Here is a 23548-nt window from a genome sequence, read left to right on the forward strand (position 1 = left end):
CTCGATTGTGCTTCATTCCATGCAAACAAAAAGCTTTTGATATATTGAGAATATACTTTTTTACTGATGATAATAGATACGGACCCTTAAATTGGAATGGGTGAAGCTTTGCTATCCTGCTTTGCACTTTTTTTTTATACAGAATTGCAATATGGTTGCTATAGAGGTACATAAGCTTTCTGGTCTACGGTGCATCCATATGTCTTTGATATTATGGCATATGGAGATTTTTTTTTAGGTTCAGTACAACTAACTGTGATAAAAAAAAATGTTTTAAAATGCAACATATGAACAGAGACAAAGCATGGCTTGTAGAGCTTTCTAGAATAAATTCATGAAGCACACTCTTTAAGAACACATTATGCTGCTTTAGACCAAGCAGAGAGTTATAAGTACCACTATAATAGCTACTTAAATGTCATTTCACTACAATATAAATTTTTGTGTTTTTTTTTATACGTACCAGAATCACTGACATATGCAGACACATTATAATCAATGGGTCTGCTCACACATCAGTGATTTTTCACTGAACGTGTCTCCGTGCAGCGTACACGCGTGTCCGTGATTCTGCACGGAGACAAGTCCGTTTTTTTCTGGCATTACTGATGACCCGCGGATTACACTATGGTGTGATCCGTGTGTGATCCGTGAAACACGTACCAGAAAAACACTGACATATAAAATAATAAACATTTTCAACTAACCTTTGTAGCGATTCGCTGTGCAGCCTCCGCTCTCTGCAGCTCCTGCCCGGCTAATGAATATTCATTAAAGCAGGAACAGCTGACCCGGAAGTAGATGCAGAGAGCGGTGGGCGGATACTGCAGAGCCGAGGAGTTCAGCACCATCGACAGCAGGAGCGAAGGCAGGTGAGTAATGTCCATTTGCAATCACGGATCATGGATCACGGATTGCACATGGACAACCCACGTGTGCCGTGAATCACGGAACATGGAGGGACATGTGCGTGTTTTACACGTCACTGAAGAACGTCAGTGTTTTTCACTGACGTGTGAAGGGGGCCTTAGATTGGTGGTGCTCAGACTACTGATTTCTACCAATCAGATGATTAACCCTTTAATGCTCCATGATGGATAGTCATGAGTGTATCAAGGACTTTTGTAGTGGGCTTAGAAACAGAGCCAGCTCCACATAGGAGAGATGCTGGCTATAATATGTAGCTGCCTTTAATAGCAGCAATTGGCATGCTTGTCAATCACTGCTGATACCCTCTTTAATCCCACTGTAAATTGCCAGCAGTGGCATTTAAGAATTGGAATCTGGCCCGGACAATGGCTTGATTATGATGCAATCACAGGGAGCTGATGGGTTGACAGCTGGGAGTCGGTTGAACACCCAATTCCGGTCATGTGATCTCCTCCATGACGTCCAGACTGTGACTGGGCATTATAGAAGACTCTGATTTTTTCTAAATACCACAATACTGGGGTAATGCTGTATTTAGTAGAAGCGATCAGACGATCGAAGGTTCAAGTCTACTAAGGGAACGAACAAAGAATGTAAACAGTAAAGAAAAAAAGGTTTTAAAAATGTGAAAAAAGATAGAAAAATTCCATTTTCCCAGTTAAAACAAAAACACATATTTGGCATCAGAAAAAGCAGATGCAAAATTAAATACCCCCTATCTATAAAAACTGTAATGAGAAAAGAAAATCTAAATGCCAGAATTGTGGGTTTTTAGATGTCGCAACTCTGCAAAAAAAGAAATGCAATAAGGGGAGATCAAAGGATCGTATATACTCAAAAATATTATCAATAAAAAACATCAGGTCACCACGTAAAAAACAAGCCCTCACATGGCTCCCTTGACTGATTAAAAATAAACAGAGGAGGATCAAAACGGACAGTGCCACACATACATATTCTCTTTTTTAAAACAGGTTTGTCCTTATTAATTTAATTTTATATATATATATATATATACATATACATACATACACACACACTGTGTATGTATGTATATATATATATATATATATATTATGTAATCAACTACGAAAAACAACAATAATTGACAGGAATCTCCAATATAAAGAAAAGCATTTTGGCATATACACGCAGGTTTGTGAGCATATTTTAAAACGGTACAAAGTTTTCAACTTTTCATTTTTTCTCAAATATTCATGCCGAGGCTAAGAAAGGAACCTAGGTAACATCACCATTGAGTTAGGATCCCTTAATATCAACCAGTAATCTGTCTAATGTGCTTCTTAACTTCTCCATCTGATACCATGTGGGTATAGAAAAGGAGAAACTACCTGAGATATCTCCTCTGTATTGCAATATTCTACAATAAATGATTACCATTTTTAAAAATATTTGCTTATCCGGTCCCTTTTTTTTTTGGTCTATGAGTTTCTGTAATGTTGGGACAGACCAATACTTACGCAGACATTTTTTAACAATTATTTGTCAATATCTGAGTGGATGTAACCATGGATACCTAAGCTGCAATGCCCTGCACATGATGTAAGAGACATGTCTGTGTGATGCCCTGGACAGGCCCTTGCACAAACACCCATCCCCCTAAAAAGGTAACAGCAGCCAACCTTTTAAAACCTAGTCACCTCCCTCAGAGCTTTATGGTCACACCAGGGGGCGGAGCCAGGCGGTTGGCCACACCCACCGAGGAGTCCAGAGGGCCTGAGGCAGGAGAAACAGTCAGTTGAGTTCAGTTCAAGTTCAAGTTGAGTCAGTAGTGACAGGAGGAGAGTGCGGCAGACCTATGCCCAGGTCTGCAGCGGAAACTGACAGGTGCCAGGGTCGTAGCCCTGGTACCTTGGCTAGGAGGCAGGCGGTGGCCTGGCCTGCAGGAGCCGGGAAGACGGCCAGGTGGAACCATAAGGGACCGGGACAGGGTAGTGGCCCGCCGGTACCGAACCGGGGAACCGACTGGAAACCGGAGCACCAGGGGGGTACTCAGACCCAGAATGAGGCCCAGAAGCCACTGGACCACGTTGAATTTACTGATTGAGGTCTGGACTTTGGGTCTATTCCCATCCCAAGTCCCGAAAGAAGGCAACAGCCCACCGAGGGGGATAGAAAGCCACCAAACAGGCAGAGAGATCCCACGGGCCAGCGTCTAAAACGGATTCCACCGACACATATACAGCCGGGGAGTGGACTCCCGTTGATGAGGCATAGGCAGTCAACACGAACATAAAAAGGTGCAGGAGAAAGGCCAAGACCACCAACCCAGGTGGGGGACAAGACGCAGCTGGCTGCGGGCACCGACCACCATCAACTTTGTTTACAGAGACTTGCGTGTGTCTATAATCGTGAGTAGAACAGTGCCATCCGGCCGCGCACCGCCCTGCAGCGCCCAACTACCACTATCCCCAAACGGGTCCCGGGGCCACCATCCCTGCCCACGGAGGGGTTAACATCTTGCTGCATGACCATGTCCCCCGGGTAACCCCGTAACTGCAGCGGTGGTGTCTACACACCTTCACCACGTCCCGTGGGTGGCGTCACGAACTTAAAACACATCTCCGGCCATACACCTACCTAATCATCCCCATCGAGATCGTCAGGAACCCCTTGTAGAGCGACGTGACCCCCGGGTCCGGAGGCGCTCGAGCCACCCACCAAACGAGTCCGGACCGAGTGGCTCGGCTGCAGCCAAGCGCGGGGCGGTACATCTGTATTAGGAGAACTTTATTACATTTCTAATTGGAGGTATTTGCTAATATTATTACGCCTGCTACATATTGGATTGGATCTTGGAGATGGGAATACCCCTTTAAATGGAATTTGCTAATTAGATTTTCTCTTTTTATCCATCTAGGTTCTGAGGGATGAAGTAAATGAGAAGCATTTTGTATGAGTTTCTACTTTTATTCCTCAAAGTATTTATTTTCTACTCCCTCTAAAAACTATGGACTGTTCCAAAGTGGTAAAAGCATTTGGAGATTCTATATGAGAGTTTATATTTTTTCCTGACTATCCTTCATGCTATTATATCTCTAAACAATGAAATAGGGATATGGGATAGCAGCATAGGTTGTCTTGAGTGGCAAAGAGATTTTAATTTCCAGGGAAAAGCATAATTTCTTTCCTATGTATGTGCAGAATATTGACGTATGGTACATATTTTTATATGGATGTGTGAAAGGGGCCTAATATTGCTGCTCAGGCACATTTCCTCGAATAGGACTTAGTACTTGCAATACCTTGTATTGCCACTCCAAATCAAACAGAACTCTGTGGGGATGTGGTGCTTGCTATAATGCTAAACCCCCTTTTTGGTAGTTGGACCTCCTTAAGGCCGCTCTCACACATCCGGCTTTTCGCCGGTTTGCCGGATATGGCGCACGCCAGTACAGTGTATACAGTACAATGTCAGTGCCGCAAACTTCCGGGTCACATGCTCTGGTCACATGACAGCATGTGACCAGCACTTGTCGCACTGCCATTGTACTGTATACACTGTACTGGCGTGCGCCGTATCCGGCAAACCGGCGAAAAGCCGGATGTGTGAGAGCGGCCTAAATTTGATATTTAAGGCCTAATCGAAGGACAGCTGATCAGTATCAAGGTACTGAAAAATCCATTAAATTTCATCAATACTAATGAAAAGGATAAAATGCATAAAAATGATAAATATTCAGAAAATAAAAACATTTATAATTTATTAGCAATCATGTTAAAGGGAATTGTTCAGCTAAGTCATGCTGCCCAAAACCTGGGTAACATGAACCTGAGTCCGTCATTGCATCCATGTACATGTCACTGTGAAACACTGCGGCAGTATTGGTGCATGTGGCTACAGATGAATCAGTTCTTTATCCTTAGTTTAGAATTTGACTCATGCTAATTGATGAAGTAATTAAAATACTTGCCATGGTAGACTAAATGAAAAAAATGGTCCATCTCTAATTTAATTTAAAGCATTAAGTCACATGAAAATGTAATGCATTATAAAAAGGACAAGATGGTTATATTTCCTTCAGACTGGCTGGTGCCGGCTTTAATTTGAAAGTTATCCGTTTTCATAGTAAGGTAACCAAGAGTGACGGAGAATCAAATCTCAGACGTTTTTCATCCTTGTAGATAAATTGGATCTACACACACAAACTTCCAATGTCTCCAGTAAGTTATGAGTGTGTCTTATTAAGCAACTAAATAAATTGCTATTTAGAAGTAAAAGTGCCGCCATGATTTTGCTTAATTTGTGTTAATTACACATGTAATTAATAGGTGGCTTTGTTAATGCACAGTACATTAGGCAGCAGTGCCTTAAAGGGATATTTTCAAGTTGTCCCTTGAGCATCTCAGAATTTTGCAGTCTCCTTACTTCCTGGTTTCTCTCAGGGCAGGTACTTCCCCTTGAGTGGCAGTACTCGTGGGCAGGAGAGCTATAGTATTAGGGTGCAGTCAGATGGCATATAACTCAGACAATGATCGCATCGTAATGCTCGGACTGGCTGGCAGCTCTCTTGATCTAAGAGTGACAACATATATGTTTATGCAGCTATCACGCTCGGGTCAGGAGAGCTGCCAGCCAGTCTCAGCATTATGATGTGAGTGTCTTCCAAGTTATACAGGTGTCTGACTGCGCTCTTAGTAGAACTATATAGCTAAGCACAAATTCTAGTGTAAGGGGTACTTCACACATAGCGAGATCACTGCTGAGTCACGGTTTTTGTGACGCACCAGTGACCTCATTAGCGATCTCGCTGTGTGTGACACTGAGCAGCGATGTGGCCCCTGCTGTGAAATCGCTGCTCGTTACACACTGCTCTGGTTAATTTTTTGGACGTTGCTCTCCCGCTGTGAAGCACACATCGCTGTGTTTCACAGCGAGAGAGCAACGATATGAATGTGCAGGGAGCAGGGAGCCGGCTTCTGGCAGCCCGCGGTAAGCTGTAATCAAGGTAAATATCGGGTAACCAAGCGAAGTGCTTTGCTTGGTTACCCGATATTTACCTTGGTTACTAGCGTCCGCTGCTCTCACGCTGCCAGTGGCAGCACCCTGCACACGTAGCCGGAGTACACAGTGCAAAGGTTTGCTTATTAACCGATGTGTACTCTGACTACGAGTGCAGGGAGCCAGCGCTAAATGGTGTGCGGTGGTAACAAGGTAAATATTGGGTAACCAAGCGCTTGGTTACCCGATATTTGCCTTAGTTACCAAGCGCAGCATCGCTTCCACGTGTCACTGGGGGCTGGTCACTGGTGAGATCTGCCTGATTGACAGCTCACCAGCGACCATGTAGTGACGCACCAGCGATCCTGACCAGGTCAGATCACTGGTGGGATCGCTGGAGCATCGCTAAAGTGTGACAGCACCCTAACAGACCTGCTGTCAAAGGTGTGGGCTGGAGATTTATAACTGCATCTCTTCAGAACATGAGGGGGGGGAGATGAGTAGCTAATTGCTATATAAATATCAATGGGCTGGAGAAAGCTGACTTAGATGTTAAAGGGAAGGTGTCGCGGTTTTTTATTTTTGTATTAAAAATAGTGATTATGAAATCAAGTATTTTTAATACAAAATTAAAATCACTTCTTATTTAGTTTTTATTTAATTCTAATTTTACTGGTGGCACTGGGGGCTGCCATGCTGGATTTGCTGTGTTCGTAACGACAGTTACTCACTCCTTTATGGCAGCCCCTGAGCATAGAGAACAGTGGTCAGGATTCGACCCCATTTAGTAACGTTACAGTAGGCGTCTGCTGTGACCTGGCCGCGCCCCCTGGGCTGTCCAGATCACAGCAGAGGGAGGAGATTGGCGCCATCATTGTAGAGCTCACAGCTATGCTGTTTGCTCCACTTTACACCTGTCAACCGCCGGGATGTGTGAGTACGGGCCGCCTACCATCCCCTCCCCCCACCGTTACCGTCTCCAATGAGTTAACTACTTTACACTCTTGGCCAGGATCTGGGGGCCAAGCTTTATGGAAACAAGCTGAACACTATATAAGATAAAAGTTGTCAATGCAGGAAAAATGACAGCAGATAGAGAAAGCAAGTCAATAGCAAACTTGCTTATATTCATGATTTAAGACTTTAAGAATACCCCTTTAAGTCACAGGTTGTAGACTGGATGGTATAAATAAAAAGAAGCTAAAAGGTAAGAGCAAAAATGAGTCCTACTGAATTAAATATTTTGTAAAATAAACATAATTTTGCTTGTCAAATTAAAAGGCATACATGTACACATGCATGATTACATGGCAGTAACAAAGCATATGCACAAAGACATAATTTCACTCAATCGCTTTACCAGGCCTTTGTTGTATCCTAAGTTGTCCCAGATTTTATATGGAGAAAAATGTAAAATTGTTGCATGCTCTGTCATACATATGGCACTCCATAAGAAGAATGAAGTAAATCAAAGAATCATGGAGCATAACAATAGCATTATGAAATGAACATGCAGCTATAATAGGAGAAAGACACAATTATTTCCATTCTTGTCAAACTGAGAGAGGAAACTGGACAGACAAACATGGGAAATATTTTGCCTGGTCTGACAAGTCAGACTTTTTGCTGCACACAACTGATAGTAGGGCCAGAATTCAGGACATCTACAGTACAGACCATAAGTTTGGACACACTTTCTCATTCAAAGAGCTTTCTTTATTTTCAGGACTCTGAAAATTGTAGATTCACATTGAAGGCATTAAAACTATGAATTAAAACATGTGGAACATGTGGAATACTTAAAAAAGTGTGAAACAACTGAAAATATATCAAATATTCTAGGTTCTTCAAAGTAGCCACCTTTTGCTTTCATTACTACTTTGTACACTCTTGGTATTCTCTTGATGAGCTTCAAGAGGTAGTCACCAGAAATGGTTTTCCAACAGTCTTGAAGGAGTTCCCAGAGATGCTTAGCATTGTTGGCCCTTTTGCCTTCACTCTGCGGTCCAACTCACCCCAAACCATCTCGATTGGGTTCAGGTCTGGTGACTGTGGAGACCAGGTCATCTGGCGTTGCACCCCATCACTCTCCTTCTTAGTCAAATAGCTCTTACACAGCCTGGAGGTGTGTTTGGGGTCATTGTCCTGTTGAAAAATAAATGATGGTCCAACTAAACGCAAACCGGATGGAATAGCATGCCGCTGCAACATGCTGTGGTAGGCATACTGGTTCTGTATGCCTTCAATTTTGAATAAATCCACAATAGTGTCACCAGCAAGGCACCCCCACACCATCACACCTCCTCCTCCATGCTTCAGGGTGGGAACCAGCCATGTACAGTCCATCTGTTCAACTTTTCTACAAAGACACGGTGGTTGGATCCAAAGATCTCAAATTTGGGCTCATCAGACCAAAGCACAGATTTCCACTGGTCTAATGTCCATTCCTTGTGTTCTTTAGCCCAAACAAGTCTCTTCTGCTTGTTGCCTGTCCTTAGCAGTGGTTTCCTAGCAGCTATTTTACCATGAAGGCCTGCTGCACAAAGTCTCCTCTTAACAGTTGTTCTAGAGATAAGAAGGTGTGTCCAAACTTTTGGTCTGTACTGTATGTGAAATCAGTTTTCCCTCCTGCCAATTCATATACCATCAGGATAATGTACCGGAGTGATAACATGCCAACAGCCCACATCACTCCAATAAGGACTGTGTCCTCACTTGCCTACACTATCACTGAACTTTGAAGTAATAAACATCAGACCACCTTTGGCTTGTGGTGGGATATTTGAAGCATGAATATACAGTAACCCTGCAGCAAATGTATGATGCTATCATGCCATCATGAAGCAACATGTTTAAAGGGAACCTGTCACCGTTTTTTCGACCCAACAGTGGGCTCTATATACAGCATTCTAACATTCTGTATATAGAACCGAGGCCGCTGTGTAGAACATAAAAAACACTTTATAATACTAACCTAAACTGGTCGCTGTGGTGGATGTGGCTCAGATGGGCATCTTCGTCCTCCGGTGCCGTCGCCGCCTCTTTCAGCCATCTTCGTCCTCTTTCTGAAGCCTGTGTGCCTGACGCGCCTAGGTCATACACACTCGCCGGTCCCGCGCATGCGCACTACAATACTTTGTTCTGCCCTACTCAGGAGCAGATCAAAGTACTCCTGCTCAGGACCTGAATGTCGGCGAGTGTGTATGACGTTGGACGCGTCATGCACCGCGGCTTCAGAAAGACAACAGAGGCTGTGACAAAGATGGCCAAAAGAGGCGGCACCGGCACCGGAGGACGAAGATGCCCATCTGAGCCACATCCACTGCAGCAACCGGTTTAGGTGAGTATTATACAAACGATTCACTTTGTCTCTTGCAGGACCTGTGTGAGGTCATACCCATGTGATCAGAAGGGGTGTGGCCTCAGTCAACAAAGCTGGATACCAGGTCACATGGGTATGACCTCACACAGGTCCTGCAAGAGACAAAGTGAATCGTTTGTAGAATACTTATGCTAATTCTAACAGGGGGAGCGGATAACTATGAATTCCCCCCAGATATTATCTGCTCCTTTGCTGCGGTCACTCAACAAGCAGCTAATTTTATAAACTTTACTTTCATGGATTTGAAAATCTAAACATCCGAGCTGACTACTCCAGGTATGTAAATAATCTGCCTGATAGTTTCACTATAGCAATGGCTTTAGTTTATATTCGAAAATCCTGCTGATTGGTTCCCTTTAACTAATGTTATGTTCACCATCCCAAAGTTTTTTAAGGGTGTCACCTAATCAAAAGATAAGTAATAAATGTCTGATCACTGGAAGCCTCTTCGCTGGGGCCATCACCAACTACTAGAACAAGCCACTTGTTGTGACAAAGAGCGCCTGTAGATGTGATGGGCACTGTGGAAGATGTCCTGAGTGTTGAGTCCCAAGAAGGGCTTTGATAAGCCTTGACTAGGGTATTTAGACAAAAGGTTAGAGCAGCAAACTGAACTTGTGGAAATATGACCAGTTGCGCAGACTTTGTATGGAGAAAGTAGGCTTGGCTTTATTCTGCCCTTCTATGGCTATTAATAAAGATAGCCCCATCTCTCATCTGTCACTGTGTCCAGGGCACTAGTTGAAAAATAAGATCACAGGACCCCATTCTGGAGGTTTATATGTATCCCAGAGACCTAAACCTATTAGACATTCAGGATGCCATTAATGGGAAACCACCAAATTTAATTAAATACATTGGTCATTCCTACTATACTGTATGTATGTATGTATGCATGCACTAAAAGCACATGTGCGAATTTTACTTGAGGCTTTTCCCACATCTAATGCAAGGGTATATGGAAATTCCTAACAGAAAACTCAGCGTACCTACAAGGGAAATTGACATGCTGCAGATTGGAAAAATGCCCTACAGGTTAGTATACACAGAGTAAAAAAGAATCACAGTGGACATGAGATTTTTATTAATCCCATCCACTTTGCTTGTACTATTAAACGCTGCATTTTTGACAGTGAGAATATGCAGCTTCAAAAAGTACGTAAAATTCATCATGGACATGTACCCTATAACTGGTACTTTCATAAACAACTGTGATTTCAGTCTTGAACCTACTTTAGGGCTCATGCGCACGTAACTGCTGATTATTCTGCAGCGATTTGACAGCACATGTGCACTTCAAATCGCTGCAGAAACACTGCATAATGGATGCAGTGTTTCAGCAGAATAAATCCCGATTTCATGAGCTCGGGATGCTGCCCCCACCATAGATACAGTGGGAGCTGCATCCATAGCGCAGGGAATAATTGACATGCTGCTTTTTAGAACGCACGGATTTGGGTCAAAATTTTAGCACCCAAATCGCTGCGTTCTAAAAAGCAACATGCGCATGTCTCATTCACAATCTTCATAAATTGTGCAGGGGACGCAGGACGCATGCATTTACGCTGCAGTGCAATACGCAGCGTAAATGCATGCAATTACGCAACGTGCGCACGAGCCCTTAGGCCTGATTCACATGTAACTGATTTTTCTCTGAATTAAAAACATGGACTAATTTTCATCAGTGTTTGGTTAGTTTTTACCATCAGAAATTTTTTCATATGACAAAAAGAAAAACTGCAAAGTTTCTTGGGATGGTAATGTCATTGTGTCCTGTCAGTGATTTTTCACAGACCCATAATTTATATGGGTAATTTTAATCTTTGACTTGGATCAAAAATCAACATGTCACTATGACTTTTTGCAGACACACTGTCTACAAAAAAACATGGACATATGAATCACTCGATAGATTATAATGTATATGTGTTCTAAGCGTAAAAAAATTGAATACAACACATACATGAAAAATAGACACTTGAATGAGGCCTTACAGAGGTTTTTTGGTAGACTTTTTTCAGTTTATAAAATATACCATGTATTCCATGCATTTCTATACACATCTTTAACATGCTCTTTTCCTATAGGAAATTCCAAACAAAAACAGTAAGTAAAAACCCCCACCACACAAGCAAAAATGCTGCATGCGTATAGGCTTCCTAAAAGTGATCTGTCCATGCCTGGGGTGCAAGTCTACAGTCACTTTTCGTGACTGCAGACTTGTAAATCTTGTCAGGATTTTCCGGTGTCAGGAGTGGCCAGACGTGTGACTAAGTATGCAATTTGCATAATTCTGGCCGCATTCTGACTAGATGTATCAAACATTGCTCAATTCACTTGTATTGAGCAAGGCTGAGCACACCTAGTTGACAGATGACTGCAGGCATGCAAATCACATACTTGCAGTCATGCGCCCGCTGCTCTCTGCACTGAAGCTTCCCTACAGGGCCCATACTGGTCAATATAAGGATTCAGCCCATGCACAGAGTGACTGCAGACTTGCACCCCACACCTGGACAACCCCTGTAAGCTTTAACACCGGCATTAACCATTAATAGTTTGCTTATTAAGTGCATAAATAAAACAAGGACATTGTGAGAACACCTACCTCTCCTTCTTCAAGTCCTGGAAATGTTTCTGTTTTATTATTTGGAACCTTGTTGGAGTCAGTTTTGTTAGAAAGTCCTCTGCATAATGGAAAAAGCACATTAAATTCACTTGATAATTTTAGTTTTGGTGACTCATTGGGTGTTTGATCTTGACCATCCATTGGCCGAACATATGCCGTTGGCTTTTGCTGGGTTGGATTTAGTTTAGAGACAATGGAAGTGGGAAAGTTCTGCAGGCAATGTGAGCTAATTCGAGTTGCGTCTCTAGTCTTATTTTCATTGGAGAGGTCCACTTCTAGATTGCAAATCACTTGTGAATTTAGTATCTGTCTATTGAGAGGCTTCTCCAATGTACAAGCTGCAATGCTCACATTAAGGTCAATAGAATTTCCAGATGATGATGGGCTTAGTATGCAGCTTTTATTATTTTCCATTTTATGTTTCTGCTGTCCATATTTAAAATCATTATTAGGAGAGCCAATTGTTCTTTGATTAACTTTGCCTAATGCTTTTTGTCCCTCAGAGGAATTTCCAGCTTTTTGCCAGTCCATGGTGGCTCTGTTATTTCCTTTTATGGGTAAAGTTTCAGGTGTGACGCCAATCTGTACGGTATGACAAATTGAATATTGGCTTTCTGCTATGTTCTGTTGGTGGCGTTCCTCGCTTTTCTCTTCAAGAATGCCAAATGCTTCGATTTTTGGAATGCCCACTAGATGACTTTGGTTGGATCTTTCAGTTAATAAGTTTTTCATTTCATCATAGTTTCCGAGTGTACACTGTATACGGGTGGAAAGCTCATCTCCCTTATTGGTCTAAAAAAAAGAAAGAAACCATAGGGTTAACAGAGATTTCTCTACACAAGCATTTAATAAAAACCAAAAACACATTTTTCATGTTAACCCCTTAAGAACAGTGCCTATTTGTCACTTGAAGGGGTTCTCTTAGTATTATTATAGAATACATATTGCATTCTTAAATATTATTTTTATTTACCAAAAAACTTATGCTTCATCACTGTGTCAGGATTTTTAAGATGGCAACTACCATAAATCAGTGTGCACCTGTCTTAGCTTTCAGAAGGCACACTGTAGGATGGACTGCATTAAGAACATCTGCTCTGCTTAATACATATGTTAGGTCACAACAGTGTCCTGTCAAGCATCAGGAACTCACTCAACCTAAAAGGGACACTGAGCGGAGAGGACTAAAGGAGAAGATAAACACCTTTCTTTAGCTGAGTGAGAATGAACATCCATCCATCTCAGTCAGCCTGAGAGTATTGGTGTAGTGCACATTGTACGTGTCTCGCTCTTCATGCAGCTCAAACTAAGACGGCTGCAAACTGCTAGATGGAAGCTGTCATTTTTAAAATCTAGTGACTATATATAATAATAACTCTGTAAATCTTTTATATATGCAAGGAATTATGACATCGTTCTTTTGTAAGCTATTGTTCTATACTTATGTGACAATAGTAGACCACTATGATCTGTATTTTTTAATAAAAGTAGAAAAATATAGATTTTTTTTAATATTTCAAATTTAATATGTTTCATATATGTTAAACACTATTTGTGATTAAATGTATTTTTCCATATGTCTACTTTATTTTGACAGCAACAAACTTTTCGGCATGAGGAAGATGGCTGTAAAAAATGACATAGGGTTCCCCATATTTTTGATAACCAGTGCAGATAAAGCAGACAGCTGGGGGAGTCTCACAAAGGGGGAACTAAGCCAGTAGAAAAAATTCAGAAGTAACAGCAGATGGGAGACAGTGGCGGCTGAAGACAGCAGATTCGGAGACATCAGCACCACGGAGAGTAGCACCGGGGACAGGTGAGTATAGGAGTGCCTGATTTCCGTGTGCTATCCATGATAGCACATGGAGAACACGTGTGCCAAAATCACAGCACACAGAGGGTCAAATGCATTTTAACACATCAGTGAAAAACGTGTGTTTTTGACTGACATGTGAAAGAGGCCTTAAGCCTGCTTTACACAAGACAACCGATTGTGCGATAGCACGATCGATCGTACCCGCCCCCGTCGTTTTTGCGTCACGGGCAAATCGCTGCCAGTGGCGCACAAACTCGTTTAACCCCCATCACATGTACTTACCTTCCGGATGACCTCGCTGTGGGCGACGAACGTCTACTTCCTGGAGTGAAAGGGATGTTCAGCGTCACAGCGACGTCACACGGCAGCCGGCCAATACAAGCGGAGGGGCGGAGATGAGCGGGATGTAAACATCCCGCCCACCTCTTTCCTTCCACATAGCCGGTGGGTGCTGCGGGAGGCAGGTAAGCTGCTGTTCATCGCTCCCATGGTGTCACACGGAGCAACATGTGATGCCACGGAAACGATGAACAACCGCCGCCATTTTAATCAAACAATTTTATGAAGCCTAGCGACGAGTACACGACTCACGATTTGTGAGCGATACTGCAGCGCTAGGAGGTGTTACACGAGACGACATCGTGTACGATGGCGGATGTGCGTCACGAAAACCGTGACCCCGACGATGCATCGCACGATCAGTCGTCTCGTGTAAAGCCCGCATTAGGCTATGTGCGCACTAGAAAATGGACTTTTCTTAAGAAAAATCCGCACCCTCTGGCAGAATACTGCACCCCTGGAAAAAACCTCACCTGCGTTTTTTGCCGCGGTTTTGTTGCGGTATTTCCGCGAGTTGGTCCCTGCAGTTTTTTACCATTATCTATGGCAACAACCGCAGGTACCTGCAGAAAAGAAGTGACATGCTCATTCTTTTTGCTGCAGAAATTCTGCAGCAAAGCCTGTAGGGAAAAAAAATACAGTGTGCGCACACCATTTTTTTTTACCACAGGTTTTGCTGTGGAATGACTGCAGGAAGGTTATGAACATTTTCTGCAGCAATTTATGCAGCAAAACAGCGTCAAATCCGCGGCAAAAACCACAGCATGCGCACAGGGCCTTACACTGATTACATTTTTTTTTTTATCTATTTCTATAGGATTCACTGATTAAAAATGCATACAAAAACGCTGCAAATCCGTAATAATTGTTATATCTGTCTTTTTTAGTGTTTTGGACTGACTTCATTGAAGTCAATGAGTGAAAAAACGCTGCAAAAATGCAGAAAGAATTGACATGCTGCAGATTAATTTTCTGCACCAAATCTGCAAGTCACAAATAAGGCTGCTTTCACACTAGGTTTTTTTAACATCCGTCATGAACGTTTTTTTAACGCAAAAATGGATCCAGTGCAAATGCGTTTTCATTTCAATGCATTTGCAATGGACTCGCGTCAACATGTGTTCACCTGCGTTTGCGTGCGTTATAGTAAGGATCCAGCGACTTGCAGTTTTTTAACATTTTTCAAAAACGCTACTTGTAGCGTTTTTGAGCTGCGTCCAAATACTGCAAATTGCTGGATCCTGACTATACTGCATGCAAACGCATGTGAACGCTGACATGCTGATAGACAGGATCCTGCTTGCTCTACTGAGCATGCCCAGAAACCAGCCTCGGGTGATCAGTCCCTCTCTCCCCCTCCCTCTCTGTCTCTCTCCGCCTCCCTCTCGCCCCTTCCCTCTCGCCCCCTCCCTCTCTGTCTCTCTCCGCCTCCCTCTCGCCGCTTCCCTCTCGCCCCCTCCCTCTCTGTCTCTCTCCCCCTCCCTCTCTGCCTCTCTCACCCTCTCCCTCTCCCCCGCCTGAGAGCTGCGGACACTCGTAACCAAGATAAATATCGGGTAACCAAGCAAAGCGCTTCTCTTAGTTACCCGATGTTTACGTTGGTTACGTGTGCAGGGAGCAGGGAGCCCGGCTCCTAGCACCTGCGGATGCTCGTAACCAACGTAAATATCGGGTATCCAAGCAAGTTACCCGATGTTTACCTTGGTTACGAGCCTCTGCAGCTGTCAGAAGCCGGCTCCCAGTCTATCACGTTCAGTTCCACTGACTCCCGATCACATGACTCCAATGCCCGCCCATAAACTTAAAGTGACAGGATCCTGCAAAATAACACATGCGTTTGCATGCATTTTTTTGCTGTAAAAGCAGGATCCGCTTTTACAGCAAAAAAACGTTCATGACGCATGTTAAAAAAACGTAGTGTGAAAGCCGCCAAAGCAATGTGTGGATGACACTTCAGGATTCTCATGGACTCTGCTGGCATCAGGATTCCCTTCAGGTTTTGTAACAAATCTGCACTCAAACACACATAAAAAACGTGATTAAAAACACAATGTGTGCACACAGCTTTAATCATCAGATTTATTTAAAAATACAAATAGCACCTTTACATTCATAATATTTTAAAAGGACAAAGGAAGTGCAATCCACAAGTCTCTGCATTTTGTACCATCTGCTCACAGGATAAGAAAATGTAGTTTTAGTCATTTCTTATCAGACCTGGCAACAGACACCTGAATTCTCAAATGCTTCGAGTGTAATCTGAGCTACTGTACTTCTAACAGATTGAAAATGCTTTAAATTAGGTCAACACGACCTTCACTGCGGAGCGCATTTCTGTTCTGTGTGGGCTTTAATTATGCAAATTGCAATTTAAAGTCATGTCATAGAAAGCAGTAAGATGAGATTATCAGCGGCATTACTACAGATGTTATTTTATAAAGTATCTCAGTGGAAATAAATCAGAATTCATCTGCTATTTTAGTTATTTTAATACTAATTGTACACCATTAGGCTATGTTCACAAGTTCAGTATTTGGTCAGTATTTTACATCAGTATTTGTAAGCCAAAATAAGGAGTGGAACAATCAGAGGAAAAGTATCAAAGAAACACGGCACCACTTCTACAATTATCACTCACTCCTGGATTTGGCTTACATATACTGAATGTGTGAACGTGGCCTTAAAACAATAAATATTGTTAAAAGGAGTATGGGGTACTTTACACGCTGCGACATCCGATGCTAGCGATGCCGAGCGCGATAGCACCCGCCCCCATCGTACGGCAGATATGTGGTGATCGCTTCCGTAGCGAACATTATCGCTACGGCAGCATCACATGCACATACCTGCTCTGCGACGTCGCTGTGACCGGCGAACCGCCTCCTTTCTAAGGGGGCGGTTCGTTCAGCGGCACAGCGACGTCACAGCAGCGTTACTGAACCGCCGCCCAATAGAAAAGGAGGGGAGGAGATGAGCGGCCGGAACATACCGCCCACCTCCTTTCTTCCTCCTTTTCCGGTGGAGGCAGATAAGGAGATGTTTGTCGTTCCAGCGGCATCACACACAGCGATGTGTGATGCTGCAGGAACGACAAACAACAACGTACCTGTCGCTGCAGCGATATTAAGGAAATGAGCGACGTGTCAACGAGCAACTAATTTTCACGTTTTTGTGCTCGTTGATCGTCGCTCATTTGTGTTACATGCTGGTAACGGTGCCGGATGTGCGTCACCGACGTGACCCTGACTATATATCGTTACCGATATCGCAGCGTGTAAAGCACCTTTTTGTGGCCATTAATTGGTCTTCTTAAGTGCCAGTCAAATGGAAAAAGTAAATAATCTTCTATTGTTAAGGAAAGATTAATATGTTTTGTTTTTCTTTTTTTTTTTTTTTCCAAAAAATCAACCCCATCAGTGCTTTGTTTCCTGAATTGTCAATATAAAATAAGAGAATGATTGTTTAGATATCGATATTCTTGATCTATGAAGTGGCGGTATAATCAAAACACAACACCACCATAACTCTAGAGTGGTGTACATATAAAAGTACAGAGGGGTAGGATTATCAGGCCTTACAATTACAAAAGGACAGGGGAAACAGTAGGCGAAGGTCAGAAACTGTTAAGGCCATGTCACACACAGAGATAAATCTGTGGCAGATCTGTGGCAGATCTGTGGCAGATCTGTGGCAGATCTGTGGCAGATCTGTGGCAGATCTGTGGTTGCAGTGAAATTGTGGTCAGCGCCAGGTTTGTGGCTGTGTACAAATGGAACAATATGTCCATGATTTCACGGCAACCACAGATCTGCCAAAGATTTATCTCTGTGTGTGACGGGGCCTTTAGGTTATGTGCGCACGTTACGTAATTTCATGCATTTAGACTGCATATTGCACTGCAACGTAAACGCAAGCGTCCTGCGTCCCCAGCACAATCTATGAAGATTGTGCATAATCCATCCGCACGTTGCGTTTAAGAGTGCAGCGATTTGCATGCTGAAATTTTAATCCAAAATCGCTGCCCTCAAAAAAGCAACATGTCACTTTTTCCATGCGCTTTGGATGCTGCTCCCACTCTGTCTATGGGAGAGGCAGCATCCCGAGCGCATGAAATCGGCATCCATTCCGCAGACACACTGCATCCATTATGCAGTGTTTCTGCAGCGATTTGAAGGGCACATGCACTGCCAAATCGCTGCAGATTTTTCAGTATGGACACTACGCCACGTGCGCACATAGCCTTAAAGTGATCTTAACATGGTCATTTATAGGGTTATTGCAGGTTGTAAACTTGTTAATCTTTTAAAATAGGTTTGTTTTTAGGATGCTTTCAAAAGCCTTGGATGATGGAGAGAAGCTGGTGTGTTAGGTCAGAGAGTTTGAGAATATGGGTAATGCATGATTAAAATCTTGGACAGAATTAGGTCAGGTTAAGAGTGGAGATTATGCATGGGGAGATTAGAACGGAAATGTATGGTAGTAAAAAAAAACGGCAAGTATCACAGAAAAAAAAATATTTTTCTGCACCAAAAAACGCACTTTGTGGCAGAAAAACGTATAAAAAAACCCATGCATGTTTGGTGCTTTTTTGCCATTAATTTTTTTGTTAAATCTTTGCCTGGGATGACTAAAAAACACACAGGAAAAAAATACACCAACAATTGACATGCAGCAGATTTTTCTGCACCCAAAACTACAAGGTCAAAAGAAGCAACGTGCGCACAACAAACACTTCAGTATTCTCATTGACTTTGCTGGCCTAAGGTGTACCAAATCTGCAAAATAAAAAACCTCACCGTGCGCATACAGCTTTTTCCCAGTAATTGGATTTCTTTTTTTGATGTGGATTTTCAAAAGCCTTATATAGGTACCTGTAAGCATTCTTGCAAATGGATTGGCTAAAGTGTATTTCTAGACCTGTCACTTCAAAGCCAACTTAAGGGCTCAAGCACACGTAACTGCTGAACATTCTGCAGCGATTTGACAGCACATGTACGCTTCAAATCGCTGCAGAAACACTGCATAATGGATGCAGTATTTTTGTTAACAAAAGCCGATTTCATGCGCTCTGAATGCTGCCCCCACCATAGATACCGTGGGAGCCGCATCCAGGACGCAGAAATAATTGACATGCTGCTTTTATGAACGCACGGATTTGGGTCAAAATTTTAGCACCCAAATCGCTGCGTTCAAAAAAGCAATGTGCACACGTGTCATGCACAATCTACATAGATTGTGCAGGGGATGCAGAATGCATGCATTTACTCTGCAGTGCAATATACAGCGTAAATGCATGTCAGTACACAACGTGCGCACGAGCCCTAAGGTGAGAAAGCTGCTACAGCAGATCTATAATTACTATAAAATTTCATTTAGTGCGTTAAAATAAAATCACAAATGTTTAGCCTGAATCAGGCTGTCAAATATCAGACAGTACACCTGTAAATATGACTAAAGAAATAAGAAAAAAAATCAGACACCACCTAAAAATAAAACAAGAGAATTAAAAAAAATATATCAGACACTACACCTGAAAAATTAAAGATTAAAAAAATATCAGACACTACACTGGATTCACTAAAAACCTAACAAATGAAAGTTCACGAGAAAAGGTGGAGGAAACCAAGTTAGGCCCTGTGCGCACACTGCGTTTTTTGCCACGGATTAGCCGCAATTTTTTATCCAAATTTGGTACAGTTTTTGTTCATACACTTAATGCAGTCCTTCCCCATTAAAGTCTATGAGAAATCCAAAATGCTGTGTGCGCACACTGCGTTTTTTTTCATTACAGGTTTTGCTGCAGAATTTCTGCAGCAAAAAGAAGCAGCATGTCACTTATTTTCTGCGTTTTTCTGTATTTTTCCCTGTGTTCAATGTTAAAAGACTGCAGAGACAAAACCGCAGGCAAAAACGCGATAAATCCGCACCAAGCCACAGTAAAAACGCATGCGATTTTGGTGTAGTTTTCCGCAGGTAGGTGCGTTTTTCTGCCAGAAGGTGCGTTTTTCACTGGAGAAACAAATCCGCAGTGTGCGCACATAGCCTTATAGTGTGAATAATCAGCTGATGTTAACTATTTCTAAAACTCAACTACAAGAAGAGAAAATTAGGAGTATAGGGCATTGTTCCCACAATGAACTTTTGATGCAGAAGCGTTTTTGCACCTTATCTGCTCCTATTATTATGTAAATTAGGTTCCCTGTGGTTTTTAACTTGTGTTTTTATCCTGTTTTTGATGCTGTGTTTTTTTGCCTCATGTTGGGATGTCATGTTTTAAACAAAGCTGGTTTGTTTTTGATACTTCCTGGTTTTTGGCGTTAAGGGTACGCTCACACGAGCGTGAAAATCGGACGAGTGCAATGCGAGAAAATCTCGCATTGCACTCGGACCTATGTTAGTCAATGAGTGAGAGCAGTTAGTCAGCTTTTCTCGCATCCAGATTCTGGATGCAAGAAAAGCGACAGCACGCTGCGATTTTCTGCTAGAGCCGTATCCCTCACATTCATTCAAATGAATGGGTGCGAGAGATACATCGGACTGCACTCGGATGTTATCCCAGTGCAGTGCGATATACGCACAGGCTGACAATGGAGGAGATGGGGGGATTAACCCATCCCTCTCCTCCGCACCGCCCATCCTCAGCTTCACAGCTGTCGCATCGGATGCCATCGGCTTATCTGAGTCCAGCCTAACAAAACTTTACTAACACAGTCATGTGCAGATTACGTGTTTGTGATGCATTTCCACACTAAAAAGTAATGTGCTTTTTTTAGCTGTGGATATTCTGCATCTACTGCACGTTTACAGGAACAATCTACAGTTAAAATACAGATTACCCAAAAGAGAAACTGACATTCTATGGATTTGAAACACACACCGCAGCTCAGTTTACAGAGCATAAAAAAGAAGCCCAGTGGGCATGAGATTGCTATAGATCCCATACACTTTGCTGATACTGTTTGGCTATGTGCACACATTGCAGATTTGGTGCAGAAAGTTTCTGCATCAAATCTGCACCTTCTAACAGAACAAATGCACCAAAAAACATGTGTTTTTGATGCATTTTTGTGCCATTTTTTCAATGGGTGGAAGGGCTTAAAAATGCAGGAAAAAAACTAACATGCTGCAGATTATTTTCTGCACTAAAATCTACAAAGAAAAAATATGCAATGTGTGTACAGCACTTCCAAATTCTCATTGACTTTGCTGGCTTGAAGATTGACATGCAGATTTGGGCCACAATCTACACCAAATCTGCATCAAAAATGGACTGTGTGCACACAGCCTAAGGCCTAAAACACACTTCCGCAAAAAAAAAACCGTCCATATGACATGGTCCGTTTTTCGGGTCCGTGTTCCGTATTTTTGGGGCGTTTCTCCGGTACGTATGGCATCCGTATGATGGCGTATGCGAGCCGTGTGTGCGTGTGGAATGTCCGTTTTGACATAAAATACGTACGCGTGCAGTCCGTGTGCCGTCCGTTTTTTAAGATCCGTATTCTTACCCAATTAACGATTTTAATCATTCATCATGAGATCCTGGTGTTGTTGTTTGCTTTCAATTGACCTGATAGATTGGTAACAAGTGTTTCAGATTTTGTGATGAAAAACGGACACGGACGATACGTGCTGAACACGGACATACTCCGTGTGCGGTCCGTGCAGGCACGGACCCATAGACTAAAGCGGGTCTGTGCCTGCGTGTTGCCGGCAAAAAACGGACATGTCTTCCGTGTAGAAAAGCGCACACACGTACTTACGACACGGACACACGTTCTGTGTGATTTTACGTGCGTGTGACATCTACCATTGAATAAGATGGGTCTCCGTGTGTACGTGTCTCCGGTACGTGCAAATACGTACCGCACAAGTACAAAAAAAACGGATGTGTGTTGCAGGTCTAAGACATCTTTCACACGTTCATGTCTCCGGTACGTGTTTGGTTCGTTTCCTCACGTACCGGAGACACGGGCACACGTAGACCTATTAAAATCAATGGGTCTGCGCTCACGTGCGTGTTCTGCCATGGACCGTGTGTACGTGTGGGTGGAGCATATGTGTGTCCGTGTGCTCCACACGTCAACATGTTCGTTTTTCTCCGGCATCACAGGTGTCACACGGAACGCAAACGGACCATACGGAGGTGTTCCGTGTGACACGCGCCGGAGAAAACACACGTGTTTGAGAAAAAAAAAAAACTTTACTCACCTTCTCCAGCACTGCTGTCTCTGCCGCTGCTGTCACTTGCTTCCGACCGCCGCTCATTATGTTCATTGAATATTCACTTCACTGCGGCCGGAAGCTGCAGCAGCGGGGAGTCGGCAGGACCGGAGACCGAAGATAAGCACCACAGACAGCGACGCCAGGGACAGGTGAGCAGAAAGTTCCCAAACTCCGTGTGTTATCACGGATAACACATGGAGAACACACATAGGACATAAACACGGCTCACGGAGGGCAAAATGCACCTCTGACACGTCCGTGAAAAACGTGCGTGGTTTTTCACGAACATGTGAAAGAGGCCTAAGACACTGCATTTTTATGCAGAAAAATATGCAACCTCAACAACTCACTTAGAGATCATTGTGGGCACAGAGCCTAAGTGACTAATTTAGGAACAAAATCATTACCTAATGTGATATCTAGAATCTCAATGCAGACAAGCTTTAATTTTTGTAACGGTAAAGAATGCTAAAAAAAAATCAAAACCGTTTACTAGAGTTGAGCGAGTACCTAACTATTTGTACTCGCTATACTCATAACGAGTACTGTCTAATGCGGGCGTCACACGAGATGATCTATCGTGTGATATGTCGTTGGGGTCATGGTTTTCGTGACACACATCTGGCATCGTTTACGACGTCGCCCCGTGTAACACCTACGAGCGACGGAGAACGTTCGCAAATCATGTATCGTTGACACGTCGCTCATTTTTAAAAAGTCGTTTATTTTTCTTTGCGCCGGTTGTTCATCGTACCCGGGGCAGCACACATTGCTCCGTGTGATACCCCAGGAATGATGAACACAGCTTACCTGCGTCCCGCGGCTCCCACCGGCTATGCGAAAGGAAGGAGGTGGGCGGGATGTTTACATCCCGCTCATCTCCGCCCCTCCGCTTCTATTGGCCGGCCGCTGTGTGACGTCGCTGTGATGCTGAACATCCCTCCCCCTCCAGGAAGTGGATGTTCGCCACCCACATCAACATCGCTCAGCAGGTAAGTACGTGTGATGGCGGTTTAACCACTTTGTGCGCCACGTGATGCACAACCGACAGGGGTGGTTACTATCGCTCGTGCAATCGCACGATAGATCGTACCGTGTGACGCCCGCATAATACTCGTGTATTCATTCCGAATACTGTGCGCAATGCAAGTCAATGGGGAAAAACTCACAAAGTAATGAGTAACCAAAATGCCGTACTATTCGTGCGAGTAGCAAATAGTGCGGCATTCAGGTTACTCATTACCTTGCGAGTTTCTCCCTATT

At 43.2% G+C, this 23548-nt stretch overlaps 1 protein-coding gene across 2 annotated transcripts in view; it reads right to left on the reverse strand.

The window, feature by feature from the left end:
• Positions 1-23548, reverse strand: part of AFF3 (ALF transcription elongation factor 3) — a 731240-nt gene that overhangs the window by 513949 nt on the left and 193743 nt on the right. For both annotated transcript variants that reach the window (XM_075336411.1, XM_075336412.1), the window contains exon 3: positions 11884-12696. In XM_075336411.1, the coding sequence (XP_075192526.1) occupies positions 11884-12696 (813 nt within the window). The remainder of the gene's footprint in view (positions 1-11883; positions 12697-23548) is intronic.

Source organism: Anomaloglossus baeobatrachus, chromosome 2 (assembly GCF_048569485.1).
Source record: "Anomaloglossus baeobatrachus isolate aAnoBae1 chromosome 2, aAnoBae1.hap1, whole genome shotgun sequence".
NCBI classification, from domain to species: Eukaryota; Metazoa; Chordata; class Amphibia; order Anura; family Aromobatidae; genus Anomaloglossus; species Anomaloglossus baeobatrachus.